General features: G+C 41.2%; 1 protein-coding gene across 3 annotated transcripts in view; it reads right to left on the reverse strand.

Annotated features, from left to right (window-relative positions):
* Window positions 1–14549, reverse strand: part of KCNQ1 (potassium voltage-gated channel subfamily Q member 1) — a 368161-nt gene extending 353612 nt beyond the window's left edge. For all 3 annotated transcript variants that reach the window (XM_050897770.1, XM_050897772.1, XM_050897771.1), the window contains exon 1: window positions 14182–14549. In XM_050897770.1, coding sequence (XP_050753727.1) covers window positions 14182–14498 — 317 coding nt within the window. In that variant the 5' untranslated portion in view covers window positions 14499–14549. The remainder of the gene's footprint in view (window positions 1–14181) is intronic.
* Between the last annotated feature and the right edge of the window lie 4544 nt (window positions 14550–19093).

A 19093-nucleotide genomic window follows, 5' to 3' on the forward strand; every position in this document is an offset into this window, starting at 1 on the left:
CTGTGACAACGAGGCAGTATCTGGTTAAAGCAACTCCTGCACATAGGTACATCTCAGCTGGAGAAGGACCAGCCACTAGTGAGCCAAAAGTCATGTCAATTAACCCTAGTGACTGAGCAAGACACAGGGTGATTTTGTCACCTGTTCACCTGTTACAATGCAACTCTTGATGCTGGGTAACCTGTCTTGATCCCATTAACCAGCTGAATTTCAGGGACACAATCGCTACTGTTAATACCTTAGAGATGGCTCATGGACTAACAGAAAGCCTAAAAGAGCCTCATAAAAATAGTCACATGCCATGAGGAAACCAGTACTGCTCATAAAATAATCTGCTGGTAAAGTGAGACTCAAAGGCTGAGAGACACAGAATGCCCTTCTTATGCATTTTCAAGGGCATGGCTATCACCCTTCACTTGTGGATGAGATCATTCAGCTATGTTAAGTCCTAGATGGGTTGACACCTCCTTTCATGCCGAAACTAGAAAGTTCTTGCAACAAAACCCATCAACCCTGAGATACAGGAGAATCTGTTGAATAGCATGCTCAGTTGTGAGTCTATCTCTTACAAAGAGGGGTACCAGAAAAGGGGTGGGAATAAACACAACATACAGAGAGAGAGAGAGAGAGAGAGACAGACAAGCACTCTGGAGAATGACAGAAATGAAGCAAATTATTTCTGGTAGCTCTGTCCAAGATCCAGGCATCTAATATTTGCTATCAAGGATAATAAACAAGGCCATTCTCAAAAAGCTGGAAAACTACTTTGAGATGGAAAAAAAACAAAGTAGAAAACAGTAGTGAACAATGTAGACCCAACTTCATGCATGCTACCAGATGGAGAAGAGCTCTAACAATCAAGATGCTCTCTAAATTTCCCCATAATGCGACCAAGGTATAGATCCACTTCTCACGAGATACCCAAAGCACGCAAGGTCTTTACTTCAGCAACAAGGCTGTCACTGCTAAGGATTATGATGCCAGAGTAAACAGAAAGACGACATTTCCTTTGAAATCCTGATACAACTGTCACTTTTCTTAGCTATGTGAGAAGAGCCACCCACCCACCACAACCTGCTAGATCTCCATCAGCCACTCACTGTTAAATCAGCCTGTAAATTCAGATATGGTGGATTCAACTAACAATCTATGATATGTAATATTTCATCCCAAAGATCTTTGCCAGTTTCAACAGCAAGACAGAACAACCTGGATGGGAAAGGAGCAGTTCTTTTACCACAGCAGCAATCCATTGAGAAGTCTTAAAATTTGACCCCATCTTGCTGTAAGCGCATTGGGAGGATCAACAGAAGCACCACCTAAACAGCACATATTCTTTGTGTAACCATGCAGCTAAAGCCCCCAGAGTCAAAGGGATCTGGTCATCACAGGTAGCGCAAAAGCCAGAAGATTACCTGCAGAGATGCCAGCAACAGCAGAGAAGGCGGCATGTTTAACAAACCTGTTCTCAAAAGACTCATAGCAGGTTTTGGATTGAACTAACATGAAAGGAGCAAAGGTACTTCAGGGGAAGAAACAGAAAGGCTGAGGACAGAAAGAGCGCCAACTCTCCACCTTACACACACACACACCAAATGCAGGAGAACTCAAGTGCCACAAGGTTAAGAAATCGCCCAGCTCCCAGGATCTGCACATATTCCTTTCACAGTGTGAATGCAGAATCCTGAACACCTGTCCCACAGCAGGATCAATTACATCTAGACAAACCCTGATAAATATTTGTCTAGCCTGCACTTAAAGCCTTCCAGGGAGGAGATTCTACAGCCTTTCCAGGCAATGCAGTTCATTGCTCCGCTATCCCTCCCATGCGACAGGAGAAATTCAGAGTATGCTTTAAAGATCGTTACTTATCTATTTCATCTGAACATGAAGAACAGATCTTTTTCCTCCTACCTAGGGCAGTCTTTTTTTGAAGATTTCAAGTCATCCACCTTCCAGTCTCCTACCGTTGTTCTTTATGCTAAGCTATCTTTCCTCAGATCACAATATCATGTTTTCTAGTTCTTGGGTGGCTCTTACTTTCCCCCAGACAGGTTTTTTTTCAGTTGGTCTACACCTTTGCTGAAATACAGTACTCACAATTTCCATTTCCTATCCACACAGTACCAATTTCATCAACAAACCATGTTCATAAGCAAACAAGGGAAGTATCAAGAATCTGATAAGATACATATGGCAACATCTGGTTTTCCTCTAGCCACAAACCCTTTTACTCCATCACAGTCTGAAATTAAATTGACAGATTATTGGGTTTTGACCAATCCATGTTGACTGCTAACATATGTTGTATGTTGTAACAGACTGATTTCTTCCAAGTGCTTAGAAATAGTTTGATTACTTGCTAGGTAGTTTCCAGCAGAATCCCTCGAGAAGAATCACATGGCACCTTGCATACATTATTTCAATAATGACAAACACAGACCACATGTAGGTTTCCTGAAATAAACACCATTTGTTTGAAGAGAAAGGCATTTGATATAAAACTTTCCTCAGAAAAAGGAGGCCACCTCAGCAGAGGCTAACAGCTAGTATCAAAACCCGCTTGAATGTTATCTACACTATTTTATATAAGAGATATAAGCTAGTGTCCCTTTACTCTTACAGATACTATCCACTGAAAATTTCTAGAGATTATGCTCTTCTCATAGTACATCACATTTTCGCACAGTCTGCTCAATTTCTCAGTCTCACTTTACAGTGAGTCTTGATGAATGTATAATGTTTTCTATTGAAGCCACAGAAAAAAACCTGCCACAGAAGTCATCAAGAGATAACATCAGTGTTTGACAATCAGAGTGCAACAAGCAATTCGGATGCCCTAGAAGGGCTAGCATTAACACAGTACAGCTGCAGCCTTGCATTTGCTGCAAAACCTGCAGAATCTGAAAGCCTTGTTTTCTCCCTCATTCTTGTAGCATTTTTCTCATTTTTATGGTTCAAATACATAGTTGTCCAAATAAGATGATGTCATAATAGCAAATAAAAGCTATGAAGAACTGTCTTGAATGAACAGAACTACAAAGGCATACAACTAGCATGACCGTGTAAGACAGATATCTGTGCCTGTCATACTTCACATACTGTTGAAACAGGGCGCTCAGACTGTTTAGCACTAGGATGCTGGATGACCTGTTGACACAGAAAACATCAAGTGAGCAGGTTTATTTTGTGTGAAGTGCTGAGATAATCCATCAATACTTTCTGGGTCATGGATAAGACAACAGCATACAAACACATGAAGTTTACTCACAGTACAGGTAAAGCAATACACATTTATTTATTTACTCATTGTCAGGTTTGACTGCATTTCAGTGTTTTCTAAGACAGGAGTGAAAAACAAACAAATCAAATAATCTCAACTAGATCTACTTAGGAAGAATATTAGGAAGAAAAAAAATTAAGAACTATTTGCAAAGTTTGTAAAGCACAGATAAAGCCTTTGTTCTACAGAATACGACCACCACTGATTCTTAACATGATCAGCACAGGGCATTCTCTTTTTTTGAAGCCACAGGATGGAAGATCTTTCCTCTTGTCTCTGTCCCCTATGTCCATTGCCCTGCACAGATAATTGGGCAGAGGCATTTGAAGGGTGTAAGAATGAGATTAGCAGCAGCAACTATTTCCTGCATCCATTCTCCTTTGCTCTTCTTTTCAACATCCTTACAGGAGATGAGGCATCTTTACTTCAGCTCTTAGTTGGACTGTGGTGCCCTCAAGGGTTATTGTGAAAAAGAAGAGTCTAGCCAATTCCAGCCCATTTTCAGATGACACAGTTTCGCTGGGAAGGGGATAGCTGCTGCAGGAACAAACATATTCTTTGAAGGTAATTCCTTACTTCACAGAAGACACTTTCACTACAAAGACTGCAGCCTTTGTTATACTAGGCGTGAGCAAGGGTTCTGTAATCTTTGCCACCAGTACCATGCCTCTGCTATTAAACCTAGTGTCTTTGGAGAGAATCCAGGGAAGTAACCTGATGGATGATTTACATTCTGTTCTTGAGCTGTGATTCAATTTTCTTCCCTATCCAACCCATATAAAATTATGTGCTATTAACACTGCAATGAAAGAATATTGTTAAAAATTGAAAAAAGTTAAATGCATCCCCAAGACTCCAGGGAGTACATTTGCAGAAGAGACTAGTGAAGTCTGAGCACTGGAGTTATACATATCCAAGCTAGCGCAATCTTTTTGTGCCAGTAAAAGACTGCTGCCTGACAGTGAGCAGCTTATTGCAAGTGTGACCGCTCTCTGGTCTAAACAGAGGGGACAAGACTGTGTTATTGCCCAGGCTAGAACACATGCAAGTAGGGAAGGACAGAGGGAGGACATTTATTTTTAGAAATCTGCAACAAAACTACTGGGTGAAAAACCTGGGTATATATGTTATGCAATTTACTATAGGCAAGAGGACAGCCATATGGACAAAGTAAAACTTTATACAGAATTAGCACCGTAAGATGCTTAGTCTTTCAGAAAAAAATACCTTATTTTAAACAAAATAATTTTAACCGAGTTCTACGCATCCTGTGAACAATGTCTGGCAAGTAATTTTAACTGCCCTAATTTTAGAGATGTGTATACATGTTTTTGTCTTTACTAGTTGGTCCTTACCTTTTATCTTTACTAGTTGCTCCCACTGGAAAGCAAATATCTATTCACATAGTGAAGTTAAACCCACAATGATCATTTCTTGCAGAATCAAAACAGATACTACTTCAACAAATGTATTATACTTTCCTATTATTGCAAAAGAAAATGTATGCTCTATTTTTTCAGGGTGTGTTACAGTAAAGCTAATAGATAATAAACAGGAGCACAACCTGTTAGGATAAGCAAAGATAAAGATTTTCCACTATTTCAAGATCTTAGTTCACTAAGAACAGTATATTTCTCATTTGAAGTAAGCACTAGTCAAGTTATATAACAAAGCATTTACTTTTTAAATAACCCCAGCAGAAAAAGGCACGCAAAAGAAAAGAGATTTTTATAGTTAGGAGTAAAACCTTTCAGTTTTCTATTACAGATATGACAAAATCATATTGTCAAATGACATAAGTCCATTGGCATTAGCAAAACACGTGTGAGATTTATGTTCCTATTGAAAACTTTAATATGAAATTCAAAGATCAGGATCAATATTTGCAGAAGCAGAAGAAATTTAAAAGGATGCAGAAACCCTGTCCTAGGTTTATTTTGGCTTTGATTAATGGTTTTCATAAAATATTAAAACATCACATTAATTGTGAAGAACGTATGAGAAAAAGTAAAAAGATCTGCTCTAGGCACTTTGCTAGGTATATCTAAAGGCCACCTAATGATTTGCAGTATAATTTCCTATTTTCAGTAGTTTACAGCTTTCAAAAGGATAAAATTCCAAGGCTGCAGTTTTAGTGCTTGATGTATTCCTTGTATAAAATCCCACACACAGACACATTCTTTTCTTAAACTCAAAAAGGATTCAGCCAGTTTTGAGAAAACGTGTGTTCCTTAACTTACACCACTGGGATTTCTGACACTAAAGCAGTTCAGAGAAAAAACTTGCTTTTGTCATAGTGGTTGTCCTAAGCTTTAAGAAATCATTGGCTTTCCCTGTGCCTGTCTATTTTTTATTGTAATTTTTCCAGGTTCTAAATTTTCTGTTGTAAAGTGTGGGTGTTAAAGGAAAAAACTGCCGTTTAAGAGATGTGGGACAGTACTTTCGTTTTTGGTGGGGTTTTGTGGTTGGTTTTGGTTGTTTTGGTTTTTTTTTTTTTTTTTTTGAAGTACTTACACTATACCTGCACACTTACTCAGGCCCTACTTTGCACTCTGTGCAATTTCTTACAGCTGCTTGAACATAGAAAACAGCTGTTACTTTACTATTCTGTACTATGAAGTGGGGAAAAGAGGAAGATGAAAATCCATGTGTCCTCAAAAATTGATCATGCCAGACAAGGGAAAAGTTCACACCAAACACCTCTCTAGTCCTCCAGGTGTGCACAAACTGGTGGCCAAAGAAAACTACTTGATTTAGAGCAGTTTTAGAATTTCCTATTAAAAACAAAATAAAACATCACTGTCTAAAAACATACAGTAAAATTAATATTAAGTTTGACTACTAAAGCATTGAACACTCCCTCTGTTATTAAAAAATATATATATATACACACACATATATATCTTTCTGGTAGCAGCTAAAATACAGTAGCTACTACCATAGTAGAAGCTTGCAAACACATGTGCTCTCCCATTATCATTACTGGTATTATAATGGTTCTCACAGGCCATTATGCCAGATGAAGCATGACTGTATGAGAAGAGCTAGTACCTTACCTAAAAACTCACTAATCTACACATTTGTCTTCTGTAACTCAGCCTACCCATCAGGCTTATTTGCAACTGGCAACTTTCCAATGCATTTGAAACTTGTGTTGGACCTCTTGGTGGCAGGCAGAAAACACCTTGTCCCCAACAAGACACTATTTTCCGTCTGGAACTGAATGAGCAAATGTTCACAGCTTTTGTGTTCAGCTACTAATGCACATTAAACAATCTATTAACACACAAAATTAATGAGGTACTGCCAAATTTAAAGTCAGCAAAGCACTGTGCCTGTGCATAGTTCCTTACAGCATACGTTGGCACCGTTGTTTGTAATACATCCAGCGCTCAGGCATTTGGAGCTCAGCCTAATTAGTTCACTGCAATTGAATCTCAACTCTAGCCTTGATTCAGCTGCAATGAAAGTTTTGAAAGAGGCCTATCTACACAGCCTTGCATGTTTTTCCCTGGCACTTGAAGAGCCAGGGCAAGGAAGTGTGCCAGAATTGCCCAACCAACCATTTGACAGATATACAGAAATGTGAATACTGCACTTACGGGTTTTCTTAAGATCATTCATGTGCAACTTTTAAAGCTGGAATAATTATTTTCCTGGAGGAAAGCAAACACAAGAGAAGGACTTGAAATGTTATACTGGAAAGATGATAGGAAAAGAGAGAAGGCCTACCCCTAGGAAAGCCTGCCCAAATTTAATACATTTTTAACTTTGATGTGCGCATTCCACAGAGTTGTTTCTCCACTGCATGTAACCTGTCTCCACTGGGCATTAGTGTTCAGAAGTTTACAGCCTTCTGCTTCCATCAGTTATTCGAAAACCTAAACAGCAGCAGAATCACAAAGTCTTTTTTGCCCCCACAGAACTCCCTCCCCTCATGCAGCTTCTGTGTCTGCCTGCAGACCACAGGTCAAGATGACACTCAAGTTTTTTTTCAAGTAGCTGCCTGTACCATGCTATGCATTTCAGAACAGAAACTGAATTTTCATAATTATTGCTAGAGATACACTGTGCCTTCAAAAGGCATTTTAATTAGAAGATACCCAGCTTTTCACCTTCCTTCTCATTCAACAATCAAAATACCTTTCCACAATCATTTTCATGTAGCAATCTTTTAATGTGACAAATGATGCAAAGATGGTGGTTTAGTCAAGGTGACTTCCAGGCATTAACTACCAGTGGTTGACATTGAGAGGATCTGGTTTCTGATACTGCTTTTCTTTCTGATGACAGTCAACTACTAAGTAAACTTGGATTATTTTTTTTTTCCATTTTTAGTCAATTATGCGGTTATTAGTATCTGCATTTCTTATCCTGAGAACTTCTACTGTCCCATTGGGAGAAAGCAATGGGGAGCCCTCCTGACCTGTAACTATGCTGTCATTCCCGAGGTCTTCTTGGCACAGGCAGTCTCAGTCTGTGGTCTCAGTCACAGGACAGCCAGACAGTCCTCAGCAAAAATGAAACTTCTGTCAAGTTACAGATTGGGAAACATAGCACAAGGCAAGAGTGGAAAGCTGTATACTGGCCAATCCAAATACTATCTCAATCACACAAGTCCCAAAGAAGCACCTTCACGCAATATTGTAGCTAAGGGGCTGCGCTGTGGCATGCAGCAGGGAAGGAGGGAGCAGCAAAACCTTTAAGTCACTTCTCCACCTCACCTGTAGCCAAAATTTGCGAAGACTCAAAACTTCAATATCTGGCTGATCAGCAAACAGGGCTGACCCTGCAACAGCAACTCCTAAACATTAGCACACTGTCTTACATGTACAACCAGCTATGATAATGGGACAGGCAAAAGGTCTTCCCTCCTCTCTGGGAAAATGGAAAGTTGGCTTTCCAATCCCTTTTTGTCTCAGATAAAATTGTTACCAAGCATATTGATAGCTACAGTGCTAGGTTGCAAAGATGTTCACTCTGCTGCAAATCAAAATGCTAGACTGTGGAGTAGGGCTGGGGGGGGGGGGGGGGGGGGGGGGGGGGGGGGGGGGGGGGGGGGGGGGGGAGAGAGAAAAAGCTACAAATATCACCTTGTTTCCACTTCATTTTTCCCAATTGTAGTCCTTGATATGTGTGCGACCTCAAAGATCTATATAAGGCACTGCACAGCTGTAACACACCATACTCTTGAAAACACAATGTGACAAAGTGGCAGATTCCTATTATTACAATTGTATCTAGCATGAAGGGATGGGAGTACCATGCTCCAGTAATACAAATAAATACTAAATGCTGGTTGCAAGCAACAGGAGCTTATAGATAAAAGTCATATAGAAATAAAACATTTGTTCACATCAGCCTCTGCATGACAAGAAGCATAATCTCTCTCTCAAACGTACCAAAATGAGGGGGCCAATCTGACCTCAACTAAACTACCTCAGTCTTGACAAGACAAAAAAAAAGCTAAACCTGGGTCTTCCTGCAATTGACTGCAGCAGAAAGAATATGACTGTGATCAAATTATTTTTCTTTCCTTCCACTTAGAAAAGCCAAGCTTATTTTGCAGGATTTAAACCTCCTTTTTAAAATAATAAAATATAAATTATTTTTAAATAATAAAAAAGTAATAATCTGAAAGTCTGACTCCAAACCACAAAAATCTCTAAACATCCCAATGTTCATGCTTAAAACATAGTACTTTGTATGTTTTGCCCCTTTTTTCACTCAGTTTACTCAGTCTGAAAGAAAACTTAGTCATGTGTGAGCACACGAACACACTAATTATTTTATGGATCTTTTTCCCTCCTCAACAGTTTACACACCAAGTATGAACGAGTAGTTTTGGCAGTATGTTTGCAGTACATTTGGAAACATGACAAAAATGGGATTTTAAGTTGGAGTTATGCTTCTTCCTCACAGTATTGTATGTAAACAGCACTATGTAAACACCGCATTGCCTTTAATAATTGATTACAGTAAGTCCTGATACACACACAACTGGAATATTCTATCTACCCTTGCTTCTTATCTTTGCATGTGTACACATGCAGCCACACTTCTGAGAGTTTGCCTGTTTCTAGAGACCAGTCTCCCAAATCTCAACCACCAGCCAGTCCAAGCTTATGTAAACTTCTATGGGATTCAAACAAACTCAATGACAATCATTGCTGATTAAACCAAATGTATACAAAGGCAAAGTAAATTGAACCAGGTACACGCATGCAAAGATAAGATAGAAGCTGATTATCTTGCATGGCAACAAAGGAGAGCCGCCATACCAGAACAGACGAATGGTCCATCAGTTTCCAAATTGTTCCCTCTGGTAACGGCCAACACTTCAAAGAACATGGGCAGTCAACATGCAGTGTGTGTTACCAGAAGTCATTATTTGCCATACTGAGAACAAGAGAAATCACCAGAAAGCTCATAACTTAAGTTTCTTCAGGCACATTTTAAGATGTTTTATTTTAAACTACTTAAAGAAGGTGAGAAGAAGCTCCTCCTCCCTCATGCACTTAAATCTAAAATAATTTTTTTAAATATCTGAAGACTTCACTTATTCTTTACAGTAATTTCCAACACTGGGACAGAGTCTCAGGATTTCAGCAGGCCACTATGAGGATAGAATTTAAGCTTCTTTTGTCCCTCCACCTCTCTTCCCATAGCCCGAAAACTTGATTCGTTAAGGCCACAGAACATTTCACCTCTCAAAGCCACTATCCCAAGGTGCACTACTGTGATAAGATGCCCTAGCTCTGAAGGTCATTGAGAACAGTGGCACTCAGTCATTTCCTCACCTCTGACAGCCAAGGGGGGTTTGGTGGCTCTGGCAGGACATTACCATACATGCAGCCATACCACAGGGCAAGCTCTTGCTTGCAAAATCCAAGTTTCCAAGCAACTACCAGTTGTGTTTGCAGAAGCCACGCGTGTAAATCTTCAGCTATCAAGCACAATTTACTTGCACTGGTAGAATTAAGTGTACATATACTATATACTTCATATATTTAAATGAAATTTAATACAACACCAAACCAAGTCATGTAGCTGAAATAAAAGTTTCTGTCATCTCCACTAGTATTTTTAGGCAGTTTTTCTGAGTGGTAAATTAATAGCCAATTCCCCATTCCTTCTCCCCATAGAGACTATTTCCACAGTCTATAAAAATCTAATATAAATGAGGCATAATAAATCATTTCTTATTCTGCTCACTTGAGATGTTTCTGCTCTTTGGTCTGAGCAAATAAGACAAATCTCAGAAAAGACCTCTGCAGAGTTCAATTCATTTAATCAGCAACTGTGATATCCAATTATCCTGGAAGATTAAAAACATCAACAAGAATATACATTTTGCATCTTGGAAAACAGGTATTTCAGCCACCTTTTGAAAGGAGTAACAATTCAGAAGTAAACAGGTCATTGGCCTGATCTAGTACAGCAACCCTCTATTGCTGTACAAGATAATCAGATTCCATCCTTTAGATCAAGGGGTACACAAGGGGCTTTGCTGCACACCAAAACATACAGCAATCTAAACAATATGAAACAAACATACTAACATAGAATCTGTGGATTAAAGCTTCGTGTTCAACTTCCCTTTTATGAACATTATAATATAAAACTGAGGAAAATCCATTCTGAATATCAGTTCTTAGTATTCTAGATACCACTGACTAAGATTTGTGAGCAGGAAACAGGTGGGACAGGCAATCAGTAGATGTAGCTCTTATCACTTGATAAACAGCGTTTCAACGACCAGCCAGAGATACAGGTCCAGAACAAGTTACATTCACTATTCCAGGAGTTGTTTCTAAATTTAATCATTTCAGCGTATAATTAAGAACACAGCCACACACTCTGCACAACGTAGAACAGTGCAATAGATAGAAAATGAAGAAGCCCGCAGCGCTTGTTACTCCCATCTTTGGGCTAGATCTTGGCCAGGACCCTCTACTCAGCTTTGGTCTTTATGCCCTGATTTAACACCACTCCTGTTCCCTTTCCTTCCCCTCTGAACCTTTAAGATAGCGACCAAGACCTCCCAGGCAGCTGAAAGCCCCCAGAATAAAGCAGGAGGTAGCCAGCAGAGGGAGTCACAAAAAGGCAACAGGCAAATGACATCAGTCTCTTAAGCTCATTTTGGCAGGAGAGACAACCATCAGGGTCCTTGCACGTCACAAGATAAAACCCAGCTTAGCTCTCTATGAATGTCTGTTTGTATGCTGAGAAAAAAATAATCGTTACTTCCTTCAGTGGGAGAGAAGTGCATGCATGACACTGTGGGGGGGTGGGTCTTATAACTCTGAGTCCCTTTTAGCTCTGCAGCTCATCACTTGTAACCAACTGCTTGCAAAAAGCTAGCAAACCACATACAAAAATCAGGTCCCATGCCTCCTCCAGAGTGGAGGCTGAGACACAACAGCTTCTCTGGATGAGACAAACTGTCTGCCTGGTCAGTTGATTTTACTAACAAACTTCTGCTTTGTAGCAACTATTAATCTACCAATACTCAGCATCTGGCTGGCAGGGGCTGTATTCAAAGAGAGCATTCCTTGGTGCAGAAGAAAGCAAGCATCCCAGGAAGCTGCTTTGGGAGCTCAGAAAGCAAGAGAGTTAGAGAGGTATGGACCAAAGATCGCTAACCTAAAACATTATTTAACGGGCACAAAAAGTGCAGGCTTATCTACCGCAGAAACAAGGAGAAGTTGGGATGGCTGAGGACAGCACAGACTCAATTCCCTCTGCTGGTGGAAATCAGAGTGAGGCTGCCTAAATATACACACATGGTACTTGCAGATTGCCTTGCAAGAAACATATGAGGGTGTTAGTACACTCTTCTGTCTCTTCAGAGTCCTAAGAGAAGGAATTTGCACAATGCTTAGGAAGAGGCTTGAGAATATTTACTGCCACTGTCATTCGCCATTGCATCAGAAGAGCTCTTCTGGAAAGAGGGGAAACACTGGGGCTAATGCTTACACCATGGATAAGTGTGTATTGGGGGGAGAGACAGGCAATGACTTCCCGTACATATTACAATCTCTTTCCTAAAGTAGAATTAGAAAATCTTAATTCTTGCATAGATAGGATTAATCCACACTGCTAATACCTGCACAAGAAAAAAAGTTAAAATTCAGGCTAGAATCTTAGGTAAAGGGATCTAACAGTTTTTTTTCAGGATTTTCCTAGGCCCACTGTTAAGGTTTAGAGAAGGTTAGTTAAGATATTGAACACAATTTACTGTCCCTTCTATACATAATGTGAGACACCTGAAAGAGGTCAGAAATCATAAGAGATGGCTCCCTAAAAATCCTTTTTGGAGGGAAAAAAAAAGGAACTCCTATTCCTGAAAGTGTTTTACATTGTTCAACCACAACTATTAGACACTTCATAATTAGGGCCATTAGCTGTTTTGTCATCTAATGGCATTATCATAATGCTAAAGAGAATGGAGCCCACAATTATCTCAGCAGCTGCACACAGTCATCTCCCAATTAAATACATTCAGATGACAGCTGTTTTCCCTCCACTAAAATAAAGTTGGTACCACTTACCTGACTACCTAAAGATTCCAGAATCCTCAAATGTGGAATATAAGCACACAATCCTGAATTGACTTAAAATAACAGTTACTTAGAAATAGAATTTAAAATCAGAATACAATAATTAGATCATAAAACCTGATTTTTATCAAAGTCTTTTGTCTTAGGATTTTGACCATAAAATGTCTTTACCTCTAGATGTTTTAATAAGCACATATATATGTAGTGTATATATATACATATATGTGTTTGTGCATGCATACAATAAACAGACACCACAATTCTGCCTGACCTTGTTACCTACATTAAACATACACAAATTGCTCAAGGGTCATGCAAGCCTTCCGCAACATCTCGATTAAAAAGCACTGATTTCTCACAGATGCACTTGTTGAAATCCTTGTGTACCACAGACCTACCACGCGCTGGCTCAGGGTGGACGCTGCGCTCCATAGCGAATATTATACCCAAAGCAGTTTTCGACTTGCCTGCAGCTAAGCAGCTTTAACATCCTCCAAACATCGTCATCCTCCTTCCTGTCTAATAACAACACCGATGGTTTTTGTACCCAATAGGACAAGGAGTTAGAGCAAGTCGCAACAAAAGGCAAGGAGAAGGAGCATCACCTGTCTCTCATTCTCCTCCAACAGGGCTGCAACACTGGTAACACACCTATTCAGTCAGAAACAGATGCTGTGCAGTGAGCTGGAAAATCAGGACTCACTGCATTAAAAATTACTAAAGAATGGATGACACTGTTACCTATTTCATTTCCACGCTCAGAATAAACAATTTATTTCGACTCCCAGAGTAACTTTCTGAAGAAAATTGTCTGAAGCCAGCTCCTGCTCTATCTGATAGATACACCTAAGAGCTCCTGAACTGAAATACAGCATTTCTGTTTAAAATAAGAGAAACTTTCCCCCTAAGTGTGACTTTTTTTTTTTTTTTTTTTTGCTTCACACCTGTAGGAAAAAAACACCTCGAAGACCGTATCTGCAAGACGTTCAAGCCTTGAGCACCGGGCTGGTCTGGAAAGCTCCGCGACTGAGGGGACCGCCGGGGCTGCCGCTCTCCCGCCTCCGCGGCGAGGACGAGCCCTGTCAGGGGAGGCGGGGAGGGCGGCAGCGCGGGAGCGGTTACCTCACGCTTCAGGGACGGCGGGCAGGCGTGAGGGGCAGCCCTGAGAGCCCCTCGCACCGATGGCCGCGCCGGGAAGCGGTTTCCCCGCTCGGGCAGCCGTGGCTCGGCGCGGGCAGCAGGGCCGCCGCGGCTGACAGGACAAGCCGCTGTAACGGCAGCCCGGCCCGGAGCAGGTGGGCCCCGCGGGCAGCGGGGAGCAGGGTGGGTACTCACACGGTGAAGTGGTACACGAAGCACTTCCAGCCCGTGGGCCGCTCCAAGAAGTTGTAGACCCTGCCCTGGACGCTGCTGCGGCTCAGCAGGGGCTTGCGGAGGCTGTAGATGGAGACGCGGGGGTCGAGGCTGACAGGGGGCCGCGGGCAGTCGGCGTTCACCACCACCACCTCGCTCCTCAGGCGCAGCGGCCGCTCCGGCTCCGGGCTGCAGCCCGCCGGCAGCTGTCCGCCCTGGGCGGCAGAGAGTGGGGCGTAGTGGGCGTTCGGGGTGCTCTCGGCCAGCTCCAGCGCCGAGGGCTTCTTGCCGAGCGTCATGCTGCCTTTTCTGGGCAGCGACAGCCGGCCCAGGCTCCGGCTTTTCTGCTCGCATGGCGGGGAGCTGGAGGACATGGCTGGGGCAGCTCGGGGAGGCCGAGCGGCGCGGCGGTGTCGGAACTGCACTGCCCCAGGGAGCTGCGGGCCAGCGCCGGGCGCCCTCTCCCGCCGCCGCCACTGGCCCGGCCCCCTCGGGGGCGGCTCCTGGCCGGGAAAGGTGAGGGGAAGCCGCGGCGGGGGCGGGCCCGGCCCGGCCTGGCCCGCAGTCCCGGTGCCGCCCGCCGGGAGGCGCTGCGCGGCGGCCCCGGGCCGGGAGCTGCGCTACCTCAGCGAGGGAGCCAGGGCGTCCCCTGAGCCTGACCGCTGGCACGCCGCCTCTAGGGCTGCACCTGCCTCAGGGCCCTGCTTGTAAGCCCCGGAGGACACGGACCAGGCAGCGAGCCCTGGCTGGAGTCTGAACCCCCTCTCCGTGTCAGGCCACTCTTCTCATTGCTGACCTCGACCTGTTTCACCTGTCCCCTTGTCACCAACATGGCTGGGTGGAGGTGGCCTCTTACCTTTGCAAGGCCCAGCACACTGCAGGAGGTGATAGGGTAGGGACCAGGGAGAAGCCTGCCAGCTCTCCAGAAGCCCAGCAGGCTTTCCCGCCTTCTCAGCCTACTCGGCACCTGTGGGGACAAAGTGATCCAGTGTTTCCCAGGCCTGTGGCCTGTCAGTGGCTTGAGCTCCTGGGGTACAACCTCCCACCTCAGATTTAGGACCACCAGAGCCTTCAGGGGCCTGCTGTTCCATCCCATTTTGCAGAATTTCAGCATCTGGGAGCAGCAGAGCTCTGCCAGACTTGGGATCCTCCAGGAGGCTCTTTTTAATACAAGTAACAAGAATAAGGGCCTGGCCAACAGGCCTTGCAGTCCCTGGTGTTACTGTAACATAAGGGAGCAAATAGCTGAGTAATCGGGCAAATTGTAGAACACAATAAACACAGTTCTGCAGACTTGCATCCTCTACAAGCTGGGTCTCACCAACACCAAAAACATTTTGTCTTTGTGGAAGGGTGCATGTGTTTGGCCATTAATAACAGGTTATTTTGAGGGCTTGGGCAACTTTCCTGTGTAGTGGAGTAAGTTATGACTTACTTAACTGTGGTGTGAATCGATTTGTCATGGTAATAAGAGCCTTTTTTGCACCAATTAATTAACAATTTCTATTCCCAGAGTGAAAGAGGAGGGTGCTCTTTGATCTGGAGAGCTGGGTTTTTTCCCTTCTAGCCCAAAATAGAACAGAACTAGTAAGAGCTATGTTGAGTTTATGGTTGATACTGGTACTCAGACAAGAATGTTGCGGGAAGATAAGGTGCTAAATAAAGTTAAACAAAAACAACCCTGCTAATTGCAGTTCCATTCAAATGTCAGGCTGCACATATGGTAGGGGAACTGGGCAAGATCCATCACTAGTGTAAACAAGCAAGACTGTAAGCTCTTGTAAAGTACTAATTTACACCCGTGAAGGATCTGGCTCCTTCTTAGGAATACAAAACCAGAAGTGTTAAAAAGAGAATTTGCAAAACTTGTTTCTAAACCAACAACGTACTAACCAGGCTTTTCCCCCCTCCCCAGAGCAAGAAGAACAAACTAGCTTAATAAAAACAGCATTTCAAAGGAAACTTTTCCTGCATCTGGTCAAAATAGAGCCAGGTTTCTCTATTTTGAGAAATTGTTCTTTCTTGCAATAAGCCTGCAAGAAAAATGACTAATGGAAGAAAGAATGTCATTGCTACCCTTGAAGGCTCACTGTTTGAGGACTAGCCTGATAACGTCTTGATATTCAAGTTAACAAATCTGTTTCTTTATGTAAGTGTTCCACTTTGTTTTAAAGACCAACATATTCTCTGGGTTATACAGGACCTTATCCTGGAGCCAGCTGCAAAACATAATTTACAGAGTTCAGCAAAACAAGAGGCTGTATGTTCATATGTACATTATGTTGTTCTTCAAAAACTGTTTTCAAAATCTTTAAAAAATATCGTGGCATTATGTATGTTGTTATTTATTCATTGATTAACAAAACAGAGAATAGAAACCTCAATATATCTGAACCTAAGAAAATGGAATTTCTGTATTACTTACGCAATTTCCTTCCAAAACAAAAGTTAGAGAGGTATTATGTACTTAAATGGCTAAGCAGGGAAGAAAATTGTTAAGAACTAAATTTGATCCTCAGTGTTCAATGAGAAACTGTTCCAAGCAACAAAAGTTTGTTTCAGTAATTTTCTCACTGCAAACCAAGAAAAGTCTCAAATATATTCCATAGCCCAATATATTGAACTGTTTTTCAGGTCAGAAATATGTTCATAAGGTTTTGGTTTGGATGTCTAATGTTGGCTAAATCTTTCAAAGAATCATCACAAATAAAGGAGTTTTAAAATATTTAAAATTAGTATTTAGGCAATATCTAAACATCTTTTCCCTGGAGTCAAGGAATCAATCAAAATCCACTTTTTTTAATGTGTTACTGATGATGATGTTTATTTTATACAGTAAAAATGATTTTGTTAGATCATTCCCAGCTAGTTCATGTTACTGAATGCTAAAACATCTGTCGGGCATAGGTGAAGGCAAGAGCATACTTAAATAAAAGTGCCAAATAGATGACTACTTAGTGATGAGAATTCAAGGAATAATTACCTTTAATATATATTAAGTTACCAAAACTGTATTATAATTTGCAAAATTTTCAAGATTAATACTTTAACATGGTAATGGCAATTCCTGTTTTTTCCCTTCATAAGTAGCCATGTCTTGATATTAATCATGTTCATTTTACAAAACAACAGAATTATTTAAGTGGAAGAAGACAAAAAATCCAGAGAGTACAGTGTATACATGGAAGAGGTAAAAATGGGAACAGGAGGCAGATGAGTGTTAAAATATGTTTATGGAGCCAGGTAGTTAGGCTTTGATAGAGAAGAGAGTAGGAAAATACGTTGGATAAAGAGGATATAGGTTTTAAATATTAAGGTGGAACTACTACACTGAATTGTTTCTTAGAATAATAATAATTTAGTCTACTCTGAGTATTTACAGAACTGTAGCAAAATGAATAACAACCATGATATTTGTTATTTCACAGTTTGCAAGTACTGTTTTAAATCTTTATGTCTTTAAGAGGATTTTGATTCTAGAAATGAGACGTCATAAGTCACTAAAGTATGATGATAACACACCAATGAAGCTGATGGTAAAGCTCCCAATTCTAGTAATTTAATCGGAGCAGGACTAGTAAAGCATTTCTGAAAATCCCACCATTGGGCTATAGTAGATCAGAAATGTTTGTACCAGCTTGGAGCTGTGTTTCTGTTATCCTGTACCAAATTATGACTGATATTATGCATGCATTGTCAGATATGCTCATTACATGCTATATTTTCACTTTGTGCCTGCTATAGTATCGTGTAACATCATACTGCCAAATCACTGCTGAATGTTTACAAGCTGGAATTGCTACAGCCAGTTATAAAGAGACACCTTGATCTTTTACATTATTACTTCCCTGTGGAAGCTAAGACTCAAACAAACAGTAAGTGTCTGAGTGTTCTCTGTCTTCTGAAAGCCTTTAACACTTAAGTTGCAATTACAGGTTGCACCAGTTCTCCACTGGCGTGGAAATCATCTTGTTTGCTGTTAGATTACTTTGGGGGAAGGTTTTTGTTTGTTCTGTTTTTAAAATGCCACTTTCCATTTCTGCCCAGCTATAGTAGGGGACATGTTAAAGAACTTTTTCAAGGAGAGGAAAGAGAGAGTTGTTTTGTCTTAATTTTTTGATTATTTTTCTTGAATTAGAGCAAATATTTTGTTGCATTCCATTTCCTGGAGAATCCACGGTTTAATCAAGTCAGTAGAACATTTTAAAAACACAGCCAGTGATGAAGGTAAATGCGACTCAGTACTGAACTGAGAATAAAGTCCTAGATTGTTTATATACTTTCATATAGCAATAACTGTATGACAATAACTTTTGAAATATTCTCTATCAATTAAAAAATTCTGTTCACAGAGGCATGTCATTACTTTTAAAATATTCCTATTAAAAGCTGCAAAACAACTACGTACCTAGACCTCAGACACAAAGATAAGCTTGGAAACACAACAATAACATGTTGAACAAATAAACCTCAGCCTTATGATTCAAAGCAGCGGCAAGGAAAGTTGAAAGAGATAAAACTTTGCTTCATTTTTTAAATCCTGGGAAGACTATGGCTTAGCCATTTCAGTGGGGAGACGGGGAGCTATATATAAGTTTTCATTCATTCAAGTTGCAATTAAGAACAGTTTTCAGAGTACCTGTACACATTTTTCATTGGACACCTTGGTAATCTTATTTACCATTCTTTTCAATTGATCACAATCTATTAATATACAACTGGTATGCTTTTATGCCATGTTAACTTTAGGTTTTGAATTTAAGCAAAATCTTTGTTGCAGGCTCTTGCATACATTCATGCTTCTTGTGTATAAATCCAGCAGATTTTCCCTGATGACAGGCATTGCTAGTCAAACAACTTAGGTAGCACACCAGTAGAAACTCCAGATATGGAG

Source organism: Gymnogyps californianus, chromosome 5, assembly GCF_018139145.2.
Source record: "Gymnogyps californianus isolate 813 chromosome 5, ASM1813914v2, whole genome shotgun sequence".
NCBI classification, from domain to species: Eukaryota; Metazoa; Chordata; class Aves; order Accipitriformes; family Cathartidae; genus Gymnogyps; species Gymnogyps californianus.